Source organism: Scyliorhinus canicula, chromosome 12, assembly GCF_902713615.1.
Source record: "Scyliorhinus canicula chromosome 12, sScyCan1.1, whole genome shotgun sequence".
NCBI classification, from domain to species: Eukaryota; Metazoa; Chordata; class Chondrichthyes; order Carcharhiniformes; family Scyliorhinidae; genus Scyliorhinus; species Scyliorhinus canicula.
This window is the reverse complement of record NC_052157.1, coordinates 62523604-62539756: the sequence shown is the minus strand read 5'-3', so window position 1 is coordinate 62539756 and position 16153 is coordinate 62523604. Positions and strand designations below refer to the sequence as shown.

The following is a 16153-nucleotide window of genomic DNA, read 5'->3' as shown; positions in this document are numbered from 1 at the left end:
TGAAAACCCGCGCATGCGCGGGCCGGTATGCCCCTCAGCCACCCCGCGAATGGATACAGCGGGGCGGTGGAAGGATAAAGAGTGCGCGGGGTAAGTACCCGCTGCCCGCGATCGGTGCCATGGTTCACCAGATCGGGACTTTACGGCCATTTTTACGAACGGTCAGACCAGGTGTGTTTGACGTTCATAAAAACAGTCGTAAAGGCCTTGGAATTCGGCCCATCGGCCAGCTGAGAATCGCTGCTCGCCGTAAAAAAACGGCGGGCAGCGATTCGTGTCGGGAGGCGGGCGTGGGGAGAATAGCGGGAGGGCGTCAGACCAGCGGGGCCGTAAAAATTTACGACGCCCGCTATTCTCCACACCGTCGTGAGTGCGGAGAATTGCGTCCCATATGCCTTCTTAACAGCCCTATTAACCTGCGTGGCAACTTTCAGGGATTTATGTACCTGGATGCCGAGATCTCTCTGTTCATCTACACTATCAAGAATCTTGCCATTAGCCCAGTACTCTGCATTCCTGTTACTCCTTCCAAAGTGAACCACCTCACACTTTTCCGCATTAAACTCCATCTGCCACCTCTCAGCCCAGCTCTACAGCTTATCTATGTCCCTCTGTATCCTAGAACATCCTTCAGCACTATCCACAACTCCACCGACCTTCGTGTCATCTGCAAATTTACTAACCCATCCTTCTACACCCTCTTCCAGGTCATTTATAAAAATGACAAACAGCAGTTTGTGAGGCATGACCTACCCTTCACAAAACCGTGTTGACTATCGCTAATCAACTTGTTCTTTTCAAGATGATTATAAACCCTATCTCTTATAACCTTTTCCAACATTTTACCCACAACCGAAGTAAGGCTCACAGGTCTATAATTACCAGGGTTGTCTCTACTCCCCTTCTTGAACAAGGGGACAACATTTGCTATCCTCCAGTCTTCCGGCACTATTCCTGTCGACAAAGACGACATAAAGATCAAGGACAAAGGCTCTGCAATCTCCTCCCTGGCTTCCCAGAGAATCCTAGGATAAATCCCATCTAGCCCAGGGGACTTATCTATTTTTACACTTTCCAAAATTGCTAACACCTCCTCCTTGTGAACCTCAATTCCATCTAGCCTGATCGACTGAACCTGAGTATTCTCCTCAACAACATTGTCTTTCTCCAGTGTAAACACTGACGAAAAATATCCATTTAATGCTTCCCCTATCTCCTCTGATTCCACACACAACTTTCCACTACTATCCTTGATTGGCCCTAATCTTACTCTAGTCATTCTTTTGTTCCTGATATACCTATAGAAAGCCTTAGGGTTTTCCTTGATCCTATCCGCCAACGACTTTTCGTGTCCTCTCCTCGCTCTTCTTAACTCTCCCTTTAGGTCCTTCCTGGCTAACGTGTAACTCTCAAATGCCCTAACTGAGCCTTCATGTCTCATCCTAACATAAGCCTTCTTCTTCCTCTTGACAAGTGCTTCAACTTCCTTAGTAAACCACGGTTCCCTTGCTCGACAACTTCCTCCCTGCCCGACAGGTACATACTTATCAAGGACACGCAGTAGCTGTTGCTTGAAAAAGCTCCACATTTCGATTGTACCCATCCCCTGCAGTTTCCTTCCCCATCCTATACATCCTAAATCTTGCCGAATAGCATCATAATTGACTTTCCCCAAGCTATAATTCTTGCCTTGCGGTATATACCTATCCCTGCCCATTGCTAAAGTAAACATAAACGAATTGTGATCACTATCACCAAAGTGCTCACCTACATCTAAATCTAACACCTGGCCGGGTTAATTATCCAGTACCAAATCCAATGTGGCCTCGCCCCTTGTTGGCCTGTCTACATACTGTGTCAGAAAACCCTCCTGCACACACTGCACAAAAACTGACCCATCTATAGTACTCAAACTATAGTATTTCCAGTCAATATTTGGAAAGTTAAAGTCCCCCATAACAACTATCCTGTTACTCTCGCTCCTGTCGAGAATCATCTTTGCAATCCTTTCCTCTACATCTCTGGAACTATTCGGAGGTCTATAGACAACTCCCAACAGGGTGACCTCTCCTCTCCTGTTCCTAACCTCGGCCCATACTACCTCAGTAGACAAGTCCTCAAACGTCCTTTCTACCGCCGTAATACTTTCCTTGATTAACAATGCCACACCCCACACCCTCCCCCCCCCCACCCACCCTCTTTTACCATCTTCTCTGTTCTTACAGAAACATCTAAATCCTGGAACCTGCAACAACCATTCCTGTCCCTGCTCTACCCATGTCTTCGAAACCGCCACAACATCGAGATCCCAGGTACCAACCCATACTGCAAGTTCACCCACCTTATTCCGGATGCTCCTGGCGTTGAAGTAGACACACTTCAAACCAGCGTCTTGCTTGCCAGTGCCCTCTTTCGAACTTTTAACCCTATCCCTGACCTCACTACTCTCAACATCCTGTACACAGGGACTACAATTTAGGTTCCCATCCCCCTGCTGAATTAGTTTAAACCCCCCCCGAAGAGCACTAGCAAATCTCCCCCCCCCCCCCCCCCCCCCCCCCCCCCCCCCCAGGATATTGGTACCCCTCTGGTTCAGGTGAAGACCATCCTGTTTGTAGAGGTCCCACCTACCCCAGAATGAGCCCCAATTATCCAGGAAACCAAAACCCTCCCTCCTGCACCATCCCTGCAGCCACGTGTTCAACTACTCTCTCTCCTTATTTCTCACTTCGCTAGCACGTGGCACGGGTAACAACCCAGAGATAACAACTCTGTTTGATCTAGCTCTCAGCTTCCACCCTAGCTCCCTGAATTTCTGTCTCAAATCCCCATCTCTCTTCCTACCTATGTCATTGGTACCTATGTGGACCACGACTTGGGGCTGCTCCCCCTCCCCTTTAAGGATCCCAAAAACACGATCAGAGACATCACGAACCCTGGCACCTGGGAGACAACTCACCAACCGTGAGTCTCTTTCATTCCCACAGAACCTCCTGTCTGTTCCTCTAACTATGGAGTCCCCAATGACAAGTGCTCTGTTCCTCTTCTCCCTTCCCTTCTGAGCAACAGGGACAGACTCTGTGCCAGAGACCTGTGCCCCATTGCTTACCCCTGATAAGTCGTCCCCCGCAACAGTATCCAAAACAGTATACTTGTTATAGATGGGAACGACCACAGGGGATCCCTGCACTGCCTGCCGGTTCCCTCTCCCTCCCCTGATGGTAACCCATCTACCTTCTTCTTTTACCTGAGGTGTGACTACCTCCCTATAACTCCTCTCAATAACCCCCTCCGCCTCCCGAATGATCCGAAGTTCATCCAGCTCCAGGTCCCTAACGCGGTTCTCGAGGAGCTGGAGTTGGGTGCACTTCCCGCAGATGTAGTCAACAGGGACACCAGAGGTGACCCTTTCCTCCCACATTCTGCAGGAGGAATATTCAACTGCCATAGCCTCTATTCCCACTGAACTAACTTCCCAACTACTGAAAACTAAAAAAAAACAAAAAAAAACTTGTTAGTTTAGCAATCTAACGGACAGAACTTTTTTTTTTGGTTAGAGGAGGAGGATGGGTGGGAGACACTATGTAAGTAGTGTTTCGGGTCAAGCGGTCACTCGAGAACAGCCCCTTCACAAACCACCTTCAACTTACGCTGACCGTACTGCACGTATGCAAATCTCCCCGGAACAGCCAATCAGAAGCTTTGCACTGCTGCCCTCTGCTGGATGGGAGGGGAAAGTGGAAGTTCTGAATTTAAGAGGACTCCCCAAGTTAGCACTCTTGGGTAGAGAGGGCAAGGAGGGAGGGCGCATCCACAGAATGGAAGAGGGTCACATGCCCAAGGACCTTCTGTATTGCGAAGTAGATGCCCGAGACTCTGCGTTAACGATGCGTTTGCAGGCAAGACATGAAGGCCCGATAAACCAATTGACTGTTAAGCCTGGGAGGCACTGTTGGGGGCCGGTTTAGCTCAGTTGGCTGGTGCGTGATGAGGAGCGAGGCCACCAGCACGAGATCAGTTCGCCCACCGGATGAGGTTATTCATGAAGGCCCTGCCTTCTCAACCTAGCCTGAGGTGTGGTGACCCTTAGGTCAAATCACGACCAGTCAGCTCCTCCTCAAAATGGGGAAAGCAGCCTACCATCATCTGGGGACTATGGAGACTTTATTTTACTAGCTGGTGGAAGAGGGGAATAGCGACAACCCTTGCTGGCTGGTGTGCACCACCACAGGCACCACTGTTTTTAAAAAAAATCAAGCAATCCACAATGTCACTTGTCAAATTCATGGGGGTGGGGCGGGTGGCAGAATCGGTCTCTTAAGTCCATGAGCAAAGGCGTATTGAGTGACACCCGTTTGACACCCCATTGAGAGTGGATCGGTTGCCACCTGCCCATCATCTCCCATAGACGGATATCAACAACATTGTTGATGCCCTTAACGAGGTCAAGAACCAGGAGACATGGGGCATGGTTCTCCCAAAGGGGAGCGCATTTAGCATGTTTTCCAGATTTCAGTGCCAAAAAACACATGACTAATCAATGCAATTCGCTTTGAATAAGGGGCCTGAACATGGAATACGCAGCCGAGGGCACATATAGCCCTGTTTTGTACAGTGGGGAGCTCCCATTGTAGCGTCCCGATCTCAAGAGGCCCCTGAAACACTCCCTGACCTCCCCCCAGCCCGAACGCAATATGGGAGGCTTACCTCAAGAAATACAACATCAACGCCAGCGCCTGGGAGACCCTTGCCAGATGGGACCTACTTGGAGGAACCTCCTGATTAAAGGGACATCATGACACCAATAGGCTGGGAAAAGGAGTCTGAGAAAGAAATACCCGTGACCTAGTGTCCAATACCGATCACAACTCCCAGAAACACCTGATCCAGGATTCCACGCCCAGGGGCCTTGCATCCTTCCACTGCAAAAGAATCCTCCGCCGGGCTACCAGGGACGCAAAGGCCAGAATACCAGCCTCTTTCGCCTCCTGCACTCCCGGCTCCACTGCTACCCCAAAATTTGCGAGCCCCCATCCTGGCTCAACCCTGGAACCAACCACCCTTGACAGCGTATCCGCGATGCCCCTCCAAAAGTCCTCCAGCACAGGGCACACCCAAAACATGTGGGTGTGGTTTGCTGGGCTCCCAGAACACGGTAGGACAGCACGGTAGCATTGTGGATAGCACAATCGCTTCACAGCTCCAGGGTCCCAGATTCGATTCCGGCTTGGGTCACTGTCTGTGCGGAGTCTGCACATCCTCCCCGTGTGTGCGTGGGTTTCCTCCGGGTGCTCCGGTTTCCTCCCACAGTCCAAAGGTGTGCAGGTTAGATGGATTGGCCATGATAAATTGCCCTTAGTGTCCAAAATTTCCCTTAGTGTTGGGTGGGGTTACTGGGTTATGGGGATAGGGTGGAGTTGTTGACCTTGGGTAGGGTGCTCTTTCCAAGAGCCGGTGCAGACTCGGTGGGCTGAATGGCCTCCTTCTGCACTGTAAATTCTATGATTCTATGAACACCTGACACATCTGTCCTCTCTCCCAAAGAACTGGTTCAGCCTAGCCCCAGTCATGTGCGCCCTATGCAGAGATTCTATTATTAAGTTATGGGCAGGAGGTTTAGAGGGGATGCGAGGAATAGGGTGGTGGGAGTTTGGAATTCACTGCCTGAAAGGGTGGTGGAGGCAGAGACCCTCATAACATTTAAGAAGCATTTAGATGTGCATTTACGATGCCGCTATGGGCCAAGTGCTGGAAATGGAGATTAGAATAGTTAGGTGGTTACTTTTGACCAGCACAGATGTGATGGGCCGAACGACCTTTTCTGTGCTGCACACCTCTATGATCTCTGAAGGAGACGACGAACAAAGTTCAGAATCTCAGCCAGTACAGACAGGAAAGCCAACTTCTGCACTGCAAATTGGTTTCAAGTTACCCAGGGGTGGGGAAACATTTGTGAGTACGTAATGCTGTATGTGAGAGTACCTTTAAGAAATGAGTGTTTATCAGTGATGACAGAGTGTGGGTAGAGCTGGGCTGTCTGTCAGCTTTTTACTTTCTTTTTAGGCTGTTTTCTGCAGGGTGTGTTTTAGTTTTGTTTTCGGTGTTGGAGCTGAAGCCAGACAGAGCAGGTGTACTGTTGATCTCTCTGCCATGAAAAGACCATCTCTTGATCATTTGGCGAATTCAGAATTATAAATGTTTTCGGTAGTGAATGTAAACCTAATGTGCTTCTGTTAAAAGGTGTCTTTTCTGGATGTTGTTTGGGAAGTTATTAAGGATTCCTTAGCGTTGTATTCTTTGGGGGTTGTATTTGAATTGATGGTGGCCAAGATGTTCACTGTATGTTTTTAAAAGGTTAACTTGAGTTCACAGAATAAACATTGTTTTGCTTTAAAAAATACTTTTCCATTTCTGCTGTACCACATCTGTAGAGTGGGCCGTGTGCTCCCCATACCACAATCTATTAAAAGTTGTGGGTCAGGTGAACTCCACGATACACTTTGGAGTTCTCTAAACCATGGCCCATAACACTGCACAGTTAACAGAACAATACAGGTCAGAAAATATAATCAATGACAACCATCACCATGAGATGCAGCATAACAAATGATTCAATTTTAATAAACGAACACCAATACAAAACAGCCTTTGATGACCCACATACAAGGCATTTATGGAAACAATAGTTACAGGAGACTTTTGAACAGGACAAAGTGAAAAGCTGATAACTGCTGGATACAAAACTTGTATTTGTCCACTGAATGTTGAAACCATTTTAAAAAATAGGCAGTCAACAAAACTGCTTCACACAAAAGCCATCGAGGAAAGTCTGACAACAGTCCCTGTATATAAATCATTTAAATTCTGAAATATTATGTAATAAATAACCGTGGAGAATTCAATTACCAATTGGGCATGGTCTCTGCCATGTGGATCTTAACATCCCTTTGGGGAAAATACTCGAAATAAAGTGGCAACTCAGCCATAACTTGGACAAGAAATAGTCCCCTGCGTTGGTGTGAAGTCTTGTCCACCCTCAGGATTCCCGTTTCAAATCTAATTTTGCTGGTGTATTCACCCACCAACTCCCTCTGCCCACATACATGTGACAATTGTCCAATGGGTTTAATTCAACACAAAAAAAAAAATTGAAGAGACATCTCCAACCACAGGTTTTTGCCAAAATCTCACATTCACTCATTTAAAGAGCGATAGCCATTCTCAAATCAGTTCATACTGGGGTTTCCAAAGGTGGCCATTGGCCGATTTTAAGAATGGTCTTTGCCGTTACATTATCTACCAGTAAGAGCTATTATTACTTTTAATGAATTGGGAAAGGATGTTGAAATGCTGGACATAAAGCAGAGGTATAACCACAAAACAAAAAAACCCGACTTCTGGATCATGTTACACATTCAAACAATGAAGGGTCATTCGCTATGTTGCATTGAGGTTACAGTTACATGTCTCGACAAAACAACACATATCCAGCCAGCACAGTAGCCCAGTTGCAGTGAAATATGAGTCTTGCATATAATAATTCACTTTTGGTTCTATGACCATGCCTTACTACCAAGTCGAATTTAATCTCCATGCCAATCATATTTTAGTAGTTATCGCAACAAGCAAGTGTCTTGGGATGAAACAGATAACACTTTTAGACTTTTTCTCCATTGTACATGAGCAATCTGGACTGGCAAAGCATGGAATGTCTCTGCAATGAGGTTACACCATAAGATGATGATGGGAAAGGCTAGGGAATTAAGTCCATGGGATAGGACACCAATGTTGGTGTTTGATACTGCAGTTGAGGCTTCCCCTCCCTTCTCCATTCGTACTGATGTCGTTAGATTGTTGGGCCTCCAGGAAACATTAGTCATCCCTCACTACGTCCACCATCTTCCTCTGAATCCGGTAGGCATCATCCATGAACTGCTCCAGCATGGCATCCAACAAGCGGATGGTGGAAGCTCCGGACAGCTTCCCACCTGGCAGGGTCTCAAGCAGCGGTATCCACTTTGCATTGTTGGGGGAAACCAGCACGTTCTTCTCCGTCCATCTCAGCAGCTCCTCTGAGACGGACTTCTCAGTCAGCTCCTTCGCCATCCTGGTCTGGATCTCGTCCGAGAGGATGAAGGTAGGCCGGCCAATGGACCTGGCGCTCCTGCTCAAGGCTTTGTAGTCCAGCCCGAGCATGGTTCGGTAAAATCGGATCTCATTGCACAGAAAGTTGACATTCACCCCGTAAGGCAACCGTTCGACCGGGACTGGGTCGATGACGCAGCTGTAGACCGCCGACAGCGGAATCAACTCCTTCAGGGAGCTCTTCAGCTCCAGCTTGTTGGCCAGATGATGAAGGGATAGCAACAGGGCATGTTTCTGGAGCGGGGGTGAGGAATTCTTCTGCAGAGCCTGAATGCACGCTATAAAGTCAAACCTCCCAGCATCAAGGCAGGAGACGTAGAAGAAACGCGCGGTGGCGTATTCAATGTCCAAGTGGGCAAAGCGGTCCACAGTGACCAGGTGCAGGACATCCTCGGCAAACTCCTTGTTCTTGTAGCCATGCGTGTCCAAGTCAATCTTGGTGCGGACAAAGTAGAGCTGCTTACCCCTCCGCCGGAGCTCATTGGCAATGCCCGCAGCCTCCTGCGAAAAGCGGCCCGATGACAGGACGAAGAAGCCGACGTACCTGTCGACCTCCAGTGCCCTCAGGTAGCCCCCTGGCGAGAATCCGGCCACCTCGATGTTTGGCAGCTCCCAGAATACGCAGCTGGGGTCTCCCGGGCGGCCATAAGATACTGGCTTCTCCACCTGCTGGGCCGAGCCGGTTGGGGCAGCACCGTCTTCGCCATTCTTGAAACCCAGCGCTGAATTAATGAACGCAGACTTCCCCACCCTCGAAGTCCCAATGACTGCCACGTGAACTGCCATGCATTCAAAGCGCCGCCGCTCAGCTTTCACCAAAGGTGCCATTTCGGAGAGCCCGCCACCACTCATGGCGTCTGAAAATCTTCCCAGAATTCCTTCAACTTCCAATTCCATGCTCATTAGCTGAGGGGGAGGGTGGGGGGAGAAAAAAAACAAAACAGGAAGTCAAAACCTGATGAAGAGCAAAGTGAATATAGACACTGATGAGCTCCCTTCCATTCCCAGACCCACAAAGCCCAACAGAAAAATACTGTGGAAAAAGGGACAAGCCTAAACGGCCAACTGGTTACCTCACCCGGTGACTGCAATCACCTCCCAAATGACAGGATACTCGGTGAGTTGAGTTAGAAGTCAACTTGGTACAGATGAAGCATGATTTTATCCTTTTGCTTCCACACCTACTTGATGGAAGACAACAATTTCAGAAATCTCTGCAGGACAAAGGAGGCCATTCAACCCGTCCCTCTGGGCAATTCACCTGGTTTCTTTCCCGGCCTTCTCCCCTTCGCCCAGCATCTTCCTCCTTTTTTCCCCTCTCAAATGCCTCAGAATTCGATTGGCCTTTGATTTCCCTGCACCGCGGCCGGCTCATGTTTTTTATGTCAACTCCAAGACTCCATGGTTTCTAGCTGTTCATTCTTTGGAAGTCCAAAGTGGACAACCCTCAAGCTACTCCACTGCATTTCTGCTGAAGGTGCAAACAAATGGCTCAAGGTGACCTTTCATTTGATGATGCTCTTGGCTGCACCCAATTCCTATTTCAACAAAGTACCCTCCATGGAATAGTGACAGGGACCTCTTTACGAGCTGACCTTCCCACCAATAATGAAGTCACAAGTCACAATAGTGGGAGCCACATTCTCCCCTCCACCCAAACAACAGGAGCCAGTCCCACACTCTATCCACCCCCCCCAACCCCACCTAAACAGTGGAACGGGTCCCATATTCTCCCTCCTCCACCACCCACAATAGTGGGAGCGAGTCTCACATTCCACAGCCCCCGCCCCCACAGCCTCCGCCCCGTAACCAACCAAACAACACGGGGAGAAAGTCCCACATTCATAGTACATACAGTGCAGAAGGAGGCCATTCGGCCCATCGAGTCTGCACCGACCCACTTAAGCCCTCACTTCCACCCTATCCCCCTAACCCAATAACCCCTCCTAACCTTTTTGGACAGGAAGGACAATTTAGCATGGCCAGCCAATCCACCTAACCTGCATGTCTTTAGATTGTGGGAGGAAACCGGAATGCCTGGAGGAAACCCACGCAGTCACGGGGAGAACATGCAGACTCGGCACAGACAGTGACCCAGCAGGGAATCGAACCTGTGACTCTGGCCCTGTGAAGTCACAGTGCTAACCACTATGCTACCGTGCTGCCCTCTAGTTCTAGTTTCACCCACCAGTGGAAACAACCTTCCTGCTTCTATCCTAGCTATTCCCATCATAAATGTATATGTTTCTATAAGATCCCTTCCTCATTGTTCTAAATTCCAATGAGTATAGTCCCAGTCTACTTAGTCTCTCCTCATAAGCCAATCCTCTCAACTCCATAATCAACCTGAAAAACCTCCTCTGTACACCGTCCAGTGCCAGCACATCCTTGGGACTAAAACTGTACACAGTACTTCAGGTATGAGGGGCATGGATGGAGTGGATGGGCAGGCACTCTTTCCCAGGGTGGAAGGATCAGTCACCAGGGGGGCAGAGGTTTAAGGTCATGGGTCAAAGTTTAGAGGGGATGGGCTGGTTTTTTAAAAAAAAATACACAGAGGGTGGCGAGTGCCTGGAACGCGTTGCCAGGGGAGGTTGTGGAAGCAGATACATTAGCAGCGTTCAAAAGGCATTTGACAAATACATGGATAGGATGGGTATATAGAGATACTGCACTAGGAAGTGCTGAGGGTTATGGCAAAGGGTGGTATCGTGCCCGGTACAGGTTTGGAGGGCCGCAGGGCCTGTTCCTGTCCTGTACTGTTCTTTGTGTGGCCTCACCAGAACCCTACACAGCTGCAATATAACCTCCCTGTTTTAAAACTCCATCCTTCTAGCAATGAAGGACAAAATTCTATTTGCCTTCTTATTTACTTGCTGCACCTGCAAACAAAGGCAAATGGTATGCTGGCCTTCATTGCGAGATGATTCGAGTACAGGAGCAGTGATATCTTGCTGCAATTATACAGGGCCTTGTTGAGGCCATACCTGGAATACTGAGTACAGCTTTGGTCTCCTTATCCGAGGAAGGATGTTCTTGCTCTATGGCGAGAGCAGTGAAGGTTACCACTGGGATGGAGGGACTGATATATGAGGTGAGATTGAGTCAGTTAGGATTATATTCGCTGGAGTTCAGAAGAATGAGGAGGAATCTCATGGAAACCTATAAAGTTCCAACAGGTAGTCGCAGGAAGGATGCAGAGAGAGTCCAGAACCATGGATCACAGTCTCAGAATATGGGTAGACCATTTAGGACAGAGAAGAGGAGAGTGGTCAACCCGTGGAATTTGCTTCTACAGAAAGCAGTCAAGGCCAAAACATTGTCTGTTTTCACGGAGTTGGATATAGTTCTTGGGCGAAGGTGATCAAAGGATGTGGGGGAGCAGGCTTGAAGGGCCGAATGGTGAACACCTGCTCCTACCTTTTATGTTCCGATATCAAACATAGATAGAACAGTACAGCACAGAACAGGCCCTTCGGCCCTCAATGTTGTGCCGAGCCATGATCACCCTACTCAAACCCACGTATCCACCCTATACCCGTAACCCAACAACCCCCCCCTTAACCTTACTTTTATTAGGACACTACGGGCAATTTAGCATGGCCAATCCACCTAACCCGCACATCTTTGGACTGTGGGAGGAAACCGGAACACCCGGAGGAAACCCACGCACACAGGGGGAGGGCGTGCAGACTCCACACAGACAGTGACCCAGCCGGGAATCGAACCTGGCTTCTTTGCATCTGGTTTCTTTGCCTAGTTTTATAACTTGAACCACTTATCACAAAAAACAAAATAATGTGCTTTCATTACCCTGAATAAACTTGAAGGATAGATATTCCAATGCTAATGGAACACTCGAGCATTTGCTCAATCACATTACTGTACCAAAACTCGCATCAGCATTTACTCCCAAGTTCATAGCACAGGTGATGTAATTCAAAACTTAACGAGTGGTATTAGGCACAAAACCAACTTCAGACGAAGCTGATCCTGATCAGATTAGTGGATATTTCTACACGATGCCATTGTCAATCAGTTCCCTGGGTTATGATGCTGCCCCCCAAATCGGAATTGGACCTCCCTCCCATTAACCCAACAGGAGCGAATCCCACATACTCCCTCCCACCCAAACAGTGGAAGTGAGTCCCACCGAACCCCTCCAAACAGCAGGAGCGAATCCCATATTCTCTTTACCCCCTGCCACCACACCCACCCAAACAGTGGGAGCGGGTCCCACATTTTCCCCTTATCCCCCCCCCCCCCCCCCCCCCAAAACAGCGGGAGCGGATCTCACATTCCGATCCTCCCCCCTGACCAAACAACAGTGGGAGGTAGTCACACCTTTTCCCTCTCCCTCGCCCCCTCCACCCAACCAGTGTGAGCAAGTCACATATTCTCGCCCACCCCCTCACCCACCCACCCAAACAGTGGGAGCGAGTCACACATTCTCCTCAACCCCACAGACAAACAGCGGAGGCAGGTCCCACATTCTCTCCCCTCAACCACCGCGAGCAGGTTCCACATTCTCTCCCCCCCCCCCCCACCCAAACAGCAGGAGCAGGCCCCATATTCTTTCCGTGCGCCCCTCCACCACCATGTGTGTGAGTTCCACGCTTCCAACCCCCCCTCCCAACCCCCACAGCAGGAATGAGCCCCACATTCTTCCCACTCAACAATCTAGATTGTCATTCAGAAGAGTCAGATTTTTCCCACTGAAGAATTATCCTTTCAGTCAAGCCAGTAACCTGAATGACTGAGCAGAACGTGTCCGACAATCAATAACATTTCAAGTCAAATTAATTGTGTAAAGCTGCTCAATAGCCTGAGTAATATATCAATACAGTGCTTTGCAAAGTTAATTGAATCTATAGATTTAATACACAGAGGCACCCAATGTCACCAGCAACCCCCCCGCTAGATTTCAAATCCGTTTTCTGGGTCAGGTTCCAGTTCCAACTAACATGAACCATATTGCACATCAAAGAATCAACACAGCACCATCAGCGAGGATTTCAGGGAGGGTATACAGGGCTAGTGGGGAAGAGCAAGGAGTTGGAGAGCGGGACTAGAAACAGAAGGAGGCCATTTGGCCCTTCAAACAAAGAAAAGTACGGTACAGGAACAAGCCCTTCAGCCTTCCCAGCATGTGCCAACCATGCTGCCCGGGGTCCATGTCCCTCTATTCCCATCCTATTCATGTATTTGTCAAGAAGCCCCTTAAGCGCCACTATTGTACCTGTTTCCATCACCTCCTCTGGCAGCGAGTTCCAGGCACCCAATACCCTCTGTGTAAAAATTGTCCCTTGCACATCTCCTCAAAACTTTGCCCCTCACACCTTAAACCCATGCCCCCTAGTAATTGACTCTTCCACCCTGGGAAAAAGCTTTTGACTATCCACTCTGTCCACATCCCTCATAAGTTTGTAGACTTCTATCACGTCAACCCTCAACTTCCATTGTTCCAGTGAAAACAATCCGGGTTCATCCACCTCTCATAGCTAATGCCCGCTAATGCCCTCCAGACCAGGTAACATCGTGGTAAATCTCTTTCTGTACCCTCTTCAAAAGCTTCCACATCCTTCTGGTAGTGTGGCAACCAGAATTGAACACTATATACCAAGTGTGGCCTAACTGAGGTTCTGTACAGCAGCAGCTTGACTTATTAATTTTAAATATATATATTTTTGTTAAGGTGTTTGGATAAACATTAAACACAAACCAACGCAAGAGTAAGAACAAACAGAAACCTCACAATAAATTAATAACTACCCAAACCTCTCTACTGTCCCCCTCCTCACATCCTGCTACTGAGGGAGCGAGGGGGGGGTCAGGAAAGTGTCCAACATCGTCATAGTTTGGTGACTTTGTGCTGCTGGCCGAGGGGTTTCTGCAAAGACCGGGGGGGGGGGGGGGGGGTGGGGAGGGTGGCCAGGAGGTGGGCTGTGGGGTCAGGGTGGATGGGCACGAAACACCATTGCCGCTGCCGACAAGGCAGCCGCGCTCGCCGCTGACTGCCAACTGTGAACATAGGGCCATAGATCGTATAGATGTCCCCCCAGGCTGCTACCCAGGTACCCTCTGTCACAGCCAACCTATCAGCAGGATAGGCGTGCCCCAGTGCCATCTTGTTGGCTGGGATGGTGTGCGCGGGGAGTGTAGTATGTATATGCGACTGCAGCTCGTCAGCCTCCCATGTGTCAATCACGGACCCAGCGAATCCGGCACCGTTTCTCATTGGAATCGATTTGCTCCACGTGGCACCAGTGCTAGCCCTTTAATAGTCGCTCAATTGGTCCAAGTGTGCCACCAGGTTTGCTGTTGTGGAAGTCCATGAATCCTGCCCCGGCGTCAAGTCTCACGAATGGAGAATTCCACTGACAATGTTTAGCCTCAACCACTTCCTGCGGTAACAGATTGCACAGGCCTACCACTCTGGGTGAAGGAAGTTTCCCTTATCTCAGTGCTAAACGGCCGACCCCATATTGTCAGACTGTGACTCCTGGGCGGGGATTCTTCCCTACCCGGCAGGGTAGGTGTGGAATTCTCCACACCTTTAGGGGCTAGGCCCGCGCGGAGTGGCTCCCGCTCTGCCGACCGGCGCCAACGGCCTTTGGCGCCATGGTTGGCCGAAAGGCCTTCACCGGCCGGCGCGAGTCCACGCATGCGCCGAAGCGTCAGCGGCCGATGACATCACTCCGGCGCATGCGCGGTGGAGGGTGTCTCTTCTGCCTCCGCCGTGGTGGAGGCCGTGGCGGCGGCGGAGAAAAAAAAAAAAGAGTGCCCCCGCGGCACAGGCCCGATCGCGGGCCAGGCCACCGTGGGGGCACCCCCCCGGGGTCAGAGCACCCACCCCCCCCCCCCCCCCCCCCCCCCCAAGAGGTACTCTGATTCCCGTCGGCGGGAACGGCCCATCAGCGGCGGGACTTCGGCCCATCGCGGGCCAGAGAATCCGACCGGCGCGATTCTCGCCCCCCGCCGATTCCCGGGTTCTGGACACCCCTGCCATTGGGATCATCCTTCCTGCATCCACCTAATCGACTAATCAAATAGTTCTTTGAAAACAAGCCAGCACAGGGGCAAAGGGTGCAAATGGCCTTCTCCATCTTGGCCGGGTTATCCCAATGAAACATTCACAACGAGTTTGGCCTAGTACTCCGAGCTGACAGGGGTCACAGTCATTCAGAGTCCCCCTGATCTCTTTAGTGGAAGTAAGGAAGGACAAGAGGTTGCTTATCATAACAATTCAAAAATCCCAAAACACAAAGGAAACATTGCTTCAAGAGTATTGGACTCCACACGCTCCACAAAAGCATCAAAAATACTAAATGAGGGGGAGGGCTATGATGAAGGGACAAGGCGGATGAAGATTTTCTTCCAGCTCACAAAACTGTTGCCATTCCAAACAGCAATCACCCGCCATTTTAATTCTCTCTCTTGCTAGGGCCTCTGCCTACCATTCCAATGAAACAGAATCACAAGCTCAAGGAAGCAAACAGTACTTCATCTTTCAATCAGACACTTATTTATTTGCAGCCTTCTGGACTCAAATAAGTTCCAGGACTTGAGGGAGACCTGGAGCTTGTAATGTGACAAAGGAACAAATTTCTGACTAATCTCTAGCCCCTGTTTGGCCTTCTGAGACAGTTTCGCTTGCGGATACCCCGTTAGTAAACTCTGCCCTTCACACTTCCTCTTGACTCATTTACTTACCCAACTATTTACTTACCCAAAGCCAAATCCCATGACCCCACACCCATGACACTTCTGTGTCCCTTAACCTCTTCCACCACCCCACCAATCACAAATCTTCCTTTTTGTTCTTCTGCCGCCATTTCCTGCTCGCTCTCAAACTGTTCCATTTCTAACCTTTTTACCAGTTCTGATGAACAGGTCATCAAGCTCACACATTGACTCGATTTATTTTTCACTCGCTCACTTCCACCGTTTCTGCTCGACGTGGATACTATCTTTCCTTTTGGAAGTTTCCACCATTTTCTATTCTGCA

General features: G+C 49.5%; 1 protein-coding gene across 1 annotated transcript; it reads right to left on the bottom strand.

The window, feature by feature from the left end:
• Positions 1 to 6593: 6593 nt before the first annotated feature.
• On the bottom strand, positions 6594 to 16153 carry LOC119974636 (interferon-inducible GTPase 5-like). The gene is made up of 2 exons (XM_038813700.1): positions 16015 to 16153; positions 6594 to 9051 (listed from the first exon to the last, which is right to left on the bottom strand). The coding sequence occupies exons 1-2, from the start codon at positions 16054 to 16056 to the stop codon at positions 7873 to 7875; spliced, it is 1221 nt and encodes a 406-aa protein (XP_038669628.1). The 5' UTR covers positions 16057 to 16153; the 3' UTR covers positions 6594 to 7872.

What these genes read in the sequence shown, in the direction of transcription:
- LOC119974636 (XM_038813700.1), bottom strand. Translation starts at nt 16,056, where the DNA reads ATGTGTGAGCTTGATGACCTGTTCATCAGAACTGGTAAAAAG. An exon ending in TCATCAGAACTGGTAAAAAG is followed by an intron (nt 9,052 to 16,014) that starts GTTAGAAATGGA and finishes CCTCCCCCTCAG; the next exon opens with CTAATGAGCATGGAATTGGA.